Here is an 8236-nt window from a genome sequence, read left to right on the forward strand (position 1 = left end):
TAATGATTATGTTGCCATCAACGTTCGCGATAATATATATTAACATGAACCGACTTTTTGACGCCCAGTAGTATAATGAGCATGCACATATCTTTGTTGGAAAATAATTGAATCGATACAGGCATTAATTATTAAATTTTCATATGTCAGGAAGTACACTCAATAAATGTTGTTTAGATTGATTCCGTTTTTCCAAAATATATATGCATTACATACGCATTCTAATGATAAATAGATAATGGTAAGATGAATACACAATGCAATAACGTAGGCTGTAAAAATGTCACGCATGAAAGTCACAGATCAACATGAAATTTTGATATGCTGTCTACTTACACAACGTCATTCATGTTAGAATAGGTGCTAGCCCAGTCCATGGAACATGTGCTATCTGAAATAGATAAATGATTTTATTACATCTTAACGTAAGCAAGACAAAACAATGTAACAGCATGTATATGGTAAGCATGGCCATTGTAACTACTGTCGACACATCAACGATTTTAAAGACATTTCATAGACAAACTCAGTGTTTAACTTTTAGATCACGTCACAAAGAGTCGGGTAAGAAGTGGTTGGCGGTTTAAAATAAAGTTCTTTTGAGCACAAAATATTAATTTGAGTATAAAAACAGGAGTTTGAATACGGTTCCCGGATATGGATTTCAAAAACAACCAAATATACAATGCAATTTTACACTAACAAACATACTGTTTTTTATAGTGTTCTATAATGATAATAGTTGACACATCGTAACAATTTGTTGCAAAATATTTGGTATTTATAAAACTAATGATTGGCATCTTAAATCAGGTCTTAAATGTTATACGTCAGTAATTGCAATATACAGATGGACTGTGCACGTACCTTTCCGCGAGAAAGTTTCCTCGTCAGCAGTCTGGTCGATTTGGAAACTGAGACGTGATGTTACTTTATCCCTTACATCATTGTTGATCTGTACTGTCTGTTCAACGGACATTTCAGTCGACTGGTCATATGAATCAACTGACTTTGTGCTTTCCCTTCGTTCAATACTTACCATAACCTCATTTTCTTTTATTAACCCTAGGTCATCGTTTGTATTGACCTGAACGACATCGTCGTCACATTCAACCGTGTGCTCACTTTGGTCATTTGTTGAATCGTCACATTGTCCTATTGTCATATTACTGCCATTGTCATCTTCTGTGTTCTGTGTGCCATCATCATGCTCTATGTCCATATTGGATAACTGGCGGACAGTTGTCATCTCCTCATCCTCTTGGTCACGGTTGGAGTCTTGGGATTCAAATGTTGTTTCAGCATTTTCCTCAGTTTGTGGAGTTTCTATATCTGACGGAGGAGGGTCAGATTCGTTAGTGTCACACGTGTCTGATGTGTTCCCCGTAGCATTTTCAATCTCTGGATCATCATTTTCTTCCTTCTTCTCTATGTCGATTTCAGAAGGTGATGCTATTGACACAGTTTTATCTTGATGTTCCCTTACGACAGATGAGGCTGTTCTAACACTGGCTGCCACTACCTGTCGCATCAATCGTAATTCTTTGTACACATCCTTCATAGTAAGTTTTTTCGGTCGCTGTTTACATTCTTTGTCATGTTCTTCAATTGATACATCCCCATTTATTGTTGATATGTCATTATCAGTTTTATTTGTGTCTTTTTGCTCTGAGAGAATTTCTTCTAACATGGGTTTTTTCGTCAACACTACATCTGACAATTGCCTGTCAAGTTTGGGCCGACGACTCCATCGATCCTTCATGCTACTCAGTGCTTCTGAAAGTTCTTTTTCTCGCGCCATGTCACCCATATTGTTGTACGTATCCGTGCAGAATATTGCCCGCCTACGATAGCGCCTCGCTTTGGAATGTTCCCATGTTTCCTCTATGTATTCTGTGTTCTTCTTCGCGGGATTATCTTCCGTTTCCGGTACTACGGTAATCGTAGAATCGATGGATGACATCTGTCTACTTTCTAGTTGACCTGAGCTTGAACTAGGTTGTGGATCTGCTAAATATAACAAAACTATATGCAATATAAACACCAACGCACATAAAATCAAACTTGTTGAGTCAATCACTTTATGATTTATATAAATACAGAAAAAGCACTATACAATACGTTCACTAAAATAGAATGCATACCATTTAGTTGCTTATGCTGGTTTCCGTTGTTTGTAGAGCACTCTCCTGCTATGCTTGGTGCTTCTATCTGGTGATTGACAGGCATATTGTGCACAGTGATGTCAACCGAGTGCACCGCCATTGCGTTTCCATTGACAGTCGGCATGTCACAATAGTTTTGCATTCTAGAGACTATATTCCGGCCCGGATCATCATCAGTGTTCCCTGCACCTTTTACTCTTGACGAAGATGGAATGTGTTCATCATTATCTCCCTTTGTGCAGTTGTCGTGAAAAGACCCGTTTTCTTTAATCTCAACGTTAACTTCAATGTTTTGTTGTTGTTTTCCTCCACCACCTGAACCTCTCCCAGTAATGTCTTCTGAATGTTGCTGGTTTTCTGGGTCTGTCATGTTTGGGTGAGGATCGCCACAATTACGTGAATAACGATGATAAATCACTGTGAAAACAAGAGAAAATATTCAAAATATCACAAAAACACTTTTAAATGATTCTTTTTACGTGATATCGATTTGTTTATCATTATGAAAGGGTCACGTCAAAAGGCGCAAGATATAATACAACACTCTGGGTATCTTTGTATTTAATGCATTATTATTTACATTCGAGCTTATCTCTCAATAATTTTCAATCATTTATTGATTTGTCTACTTTTTTTTCATGTTTCCTAATGTAATCAGATAAATGAGATGCAGAGACATTATGAATCTTCTATTTCGGAAGGACTTTCTTCACATTAAGAGCTAAATCCAATATAGAGGAGATGGTTATGTCAATACTGAGGACAGGAAATTTTACATCACATTGTAGGTTATGGTAGTAAAGCGACAATTATTGTAATACAGTACTATGTATACATATATAATGAGGTCAAGTATGTCTCAATAGTCATTGTTCGCTAAAATGGATACGCCAATCAGGATAAAAAGAAAATGCATCCTCCTGTAAATGATATTACTCAAATCATTCGACATCAACTTCGAATTGGTACGAGCTGATCGGTTTTAATTTTGTGAGAGACAATTTAATGAATGCGTACCGCAATTAGCATATATGTTAATTGGGACATAGAAACATTGTAAGGGACACTGACTATTTTAGAACCTGACATTTAATAAAAATGAATAAAATTGTAAATACGTTAAAGGTAAGAATACATAAATCATTTGTTGAGTTGTTGTTTTGTATCACATCCACAGAATCCTTTGGATAGCCTAAGTGTTTTGTTAGGCATGCTGACTTTGTACATTTAAATGGAATTCTCCATATTTAACGCGTTTTGAAAAAAGTACATAATGTTATGATAATTATTTATGAATATGGTTCTTTTATATTTCTTAGCTGGATGCTGTTGGTAATATGTTCTATGGTAAATTTAAATCCGCTAGTCAGTGATTCAACTTCAGGGGGTAAACGATATCATTTGTAATGTTTTGGGTATCTTTATCATGAAAACTGTAGTAATATGAAATCATGATTATTGAGCATTGTGGTCCTTTATAAAATTGTGGATTATAACTAAATAGACGATGAGGCTATATGATGTAGTATAATGTTTACTTTATTTGACTTACCGTACATACAAACAAAATTTCAAACAGGTGCTTCATTCATTGGTATTTTTAGCAATTATTTTATGTACAGGTTAGTACTGAAGATTATATTAACATTTAAATACCGGGTGAGAGTACATTTAAACTGTCTACCTTGTGTGTATTCAGACACCTTTTATCCCCCCAACTCCCACCACCAGATAACCGTATTGACATAAGCTCCTCAAATTTGTCAGTTCCTTTTAGTATCACAATGCTACCTGAACGTTAATATCAAGGTAAATATGAGAAATCGCTGGCATTGCACACTAAGTGCTTGTCAAACACGAACAAAAGTATTTAAATAATAAACATTTAGTCAAACTCACATCTCGTCAACCCCCCAACGCTAAGTAAAGAAGTATGACAGTAACAAAACTCTCGGTCGTTGCCAGGAATGAATCTTTTCTCTCTTGGTTGAAGCATACTTAAAAAGAAATGTATCGAATTTCCTGGTCATATATATTTGCTTGATGAATATCTAAAAGTGGACTGCATAACCACTGCTCGCCAGTTTCTATGATATCGCATGCGTTGTGTGACACTGAGACTAAAAGCGGTACACAGTAGTATGGGAATCAGGAGCTGTACAGATTAGGATGTGAACATCGGCTACTCACACAAGAAAATCTCCAAGTTTCAGTAAGTAGCTACAGTATATGATCATTACTTCATTTAAAGTCGTATGATCTGTTTTACGGCATTTCATTTCATGTGTCATTCGCGATTTTAATAGTCAATTTTATATGGAAGCTGTTATAACAATAGATAGCATGAAACCAGAGACATAATGATTTGTATTAATTATACACATGGTAGAACTGGAAATCGAAGTTTTGTGGTTAAATATTGACATTACACGGTAAATAGTGAACACAGAAAGAAATAATACTAAAAATGCAGCAAAACTTCAAGCCTGTGACACTTTTATGCAATTTTCGAAAAAAATAGGTTAAATAACGGAACTGTTGTAATCACGATCTCGCTAGCCATGTATATTTCATTAACAGTATATATCACACGCAGTAACAACATTCTTGATACCAATCGCTAGCCACGGTCGTAACGGTAACATTTAAATAATAAATATAGGATTCAGTAACCGTTAAGAACAATAATAAAGACAGGAGTTATACAAATATTTCTTACAGGAAATCATCAAGGCTTTAATGATAATGTGGTGACCATCTCTTTGGCAACGCACACGTAAAGACATGTAATTTCATCCAATATATGTTGATAAATAGAAGAATAGCAGAACGCAATATCATTCACCAACAAGGTTTTTCAATACTAAAATTACATCAATACCTTGAAACTGGTATATAGCATGATACGAAAGATGATGAGGGGTACTTTCCTGTTATTCTATAGATTTTTAATGAAATTTTAATCATATGGTTTATATCGATAAAAAGTATCATCAAAATCAGATACACTTTTACATACATGTATAATATACTATATTGCGAAAACATCATTACATATTATCAAATTTAACGGGAAATCAATAAGGAGTAAAATTTAAAAAAAAATCATTTAAAAATCGACGTGTAATGAAGTAGGAGTTGTCGCTGAATGTGACCTATTATGAACTCGTACATTAGCTCCAAATATATTCATCGATTGTAATTTCCTGAATATCTCTAGGCAAATACCCTCTGCTTTTATATTACGCTCTAATTATTTATAATTCTTAATGTGATTTTCACCGTGCTTATTTGGGATAATGCTTTGTATATGTAAATTGAGATTTTCCTATGAAAATGTATAGCTATTCGGTCTGTCGATCATTGCGGTATGGACATAATATACATATAGGAGTGAATTAGCAACCACACAATATCTGTAGTCCGTAGTTAGTTTTCTCTATTATAATGTACAGTGCTTACTACAATAGTGTATAGGAGGAGCATTATTGCTGAATAGAATACACATAAGGCCGCTATTCACATTTTAATTAGTTTAGTGTAAAGACTAGTGACAATAGTAGACTGATCGACGGGTATACCGATCAACGTATGAAGTACACGTAATATTTATTTACACAGAAAGTTAACCCATCATATTCTCTAAAATCTTATAATATTTGCAAATTTTCAAAATCGAAAGTTCCTTTAACGTTTTTGTTTCTGTACACATACGTAAATGCTCTGATAACGTCCACCTACTTTTCTCCTATTTGCATTTGACATTTACCAAGAGATCCGGTTAAGATCACAGAGCTTTACAGATGTAGATGTTGTTCAAAGGTTTTTACCGACCTCTCTCACTGTAAGTATATGTACATGTAAACTTCATACATAACGGAACAACGGCAACGATACCGTAGACATTTTGACAATTGTCAATATTTTGATTTACATGTGCCTATACGACTCCTGGTTACCGATGTAGATGCTGCTACCTGAACGATGAATAATCAGGATCTCGGTGTGATATCCTTGTATTGAAGGCGAATATGTGTGTATCTTATATTTCTTAAATTATGATTAACCAGGTAAGTGAATATTTATCTAACTTTATTTCATATGAACATTTCAGAATATACTGTTAAATGTAATACACTTTGTCAAATTAATAAATTATTATTTAGCCAAGTCTAGCCATGGGAAATCACACATATTATATATCTGTACACAGATTAATGGGTTAACCTATATCATGCCATGCTTCAGAACACCCATATCGAAACTTGGCAGCTATTTGAATATCTGTTTAATGTTGACACACCTGTTGAATTTAAATCAGACAGGTAGAATGATAATCTATCTATAGATCGATAATCTGCATGTGGTGTCATATGGCCACATTCAACTGTACACTGCGGAGATTACCGACAGTGTAACCTGATAATGATAATGTATCGAATCAGATTAACCTCATTATATCATTTTGAATGTAGACACATAGTTGTATGATATAAAAATAAAGAAAACATTGAACGGAAAGAAAACCAGATATTTAAGATACATCTAACATCAATGATTACCAAATAAAAACTCAGGCTATAACAAATTATTATAAACAGAAACTTAATGAATATCCAGTTTCACTCTGGAGGATTATGTATTTATAAGTCATATCCATGCCTCTTTTTGTATAAAAGATATGCTTCAACCTTTTCATTTATAAAGTATGTGTCATGAATAAATAAAAATGAATACGTTTTCAATAGCAAAGTATGTCAATTCAGGTTGATTTAGAGCCCGTAGGTAGAGGTATGAGCTACTCTCACGAGGCTTATTCGCAGAATTTGCGGCGATACAAAAATAGATGAATTTTCTAATTCTAATTCCACTATCAAACAATTCACCTGACAACAGTTTTTGTCTACCATAGCAACAAAGGTCACCGAAGGAATTCAAACCATTGTCTGATGGCCCGTAAAATGCATTTTAAAATAAAACAGAAAAGGAATTCTTTTTAATTTGGGTTTGTGTATTGACTGTTTATGCTGGGACTTAGCGAGTCATTGTTGTTGTCATTTTGAGAAAGGACCTCTTTATTTAGGGCATACATAGCTTAACTTCATGGTAAACTAGAACCAGATAGGCTGATATTGTTAAACTGAAGTTAATCACAGCTTTGATGAGCTGAGCAAGCTTTGTAAAAGTTGCTCGGGCGAATGAGAGTGTCAAATAGGAACTCACTTTCTCGTAAATAAGTCCATGAACAATAGGAACTACCTGTTGTTATTGATCGTTGTTATAATAGGGTATGTTTTAAATATTCTTGGTGACATATCGTTTCTCAAATATTTACCTTTCTATTTAAACCGATCAAGACATTTAAATGTTTTGGCATTGAAAATAATCAGCTTGAGAGTAAAACGATTAAATATTTGTTTTTCATATTGAATTATTTATATTTCTTTTTAAAAGAATAACTTGTAAAGATGAAATAAATCACGTCTGACACAAATGACCGACCCAGCAACTATGTCGATATATGATCATACACGTAGATACATATGAATAATGCATGTTATAACTGATGTTGTGGTCATATATGCAAACACCTATAAATACAGTATGTTACACAAGTTATAATTGGTGTCTTGGTTATATCTCCTAACACTTATATGTAGATCAATATGTGACACTTGAATTGAATAAATTTATTATTATTATTATTATTATCAATTTATCTTAAAATTATAATTAGTGAAGGTTACAACTGTTGTTTAGGTGATATTTAACTTTCAAGTGATATTTTGGTATTTTTTAAGCTACACTTTATGTGTTGGTGAGATCAAAGCTACAACTGAAATTTAAGGTTATTTCTAATTTAAAACTATTATTTGCTACTGTGATTTGTGGGGTTTCGGTGAAATTTAAAGTGACAACTGATGTTTTGGTGAGATCTAAGTTACAACTGATTGTTTGGTGATATCTAAGTTACAACTAATTGTTTGGTGATTTCTAAGTTATACCTGATTGTTCGGTGATATATCAAGTTACAATTGATGGATACGTGATATATCTAAGTTACAACTGAT

At 33.8% G+C, this 8236-nt stretch overlaps 1 protein-coding gene across 1 annotated transcript; it reads right to left on the reverse strand.

Moving 5' to 3' along the window:
* Positions 1 to 336: 336 nt before the first annotated feature.
* LOC110444930 (dentin sialophosphoprotein-like) lies at positions 337 to 2535 on the reverse strand (the record flags this gene model as incomplete). Its single annotated transcript, XM_021489279.1, has 3 exons — positions 2145 to 2535; positions 868 to 2007; positions 337 to 391 (listed from the first exon to the last, which is right to left on the reverse strand). Coding segments are annotated over exons 1-3 (1586 nt in total), but the record flags the coding sequence as incomplete, so codon positions are not given.
* Between the last annotated feature and the right edge of the window lie 5701 nt (positions 2536 to 8236).

The sequence above is a fragment of the Mizuhopecten yessoensis genome, unplaced genomic scaffold (assembly GCF_002113885.1).
Source record: "Mizuhopecten yessoensis strain PY_sf001 unplaced genomic scaffold, ASM211388v2 hete_36189732, whole genome shotgun sequence".
Lineage (NCBI taxonomy): Eukaryota > Metazoa > Mollusca > Bivalvia > Pectinida > Pectinidae > Mizuhopecten > Mizuhopecten yessoensis.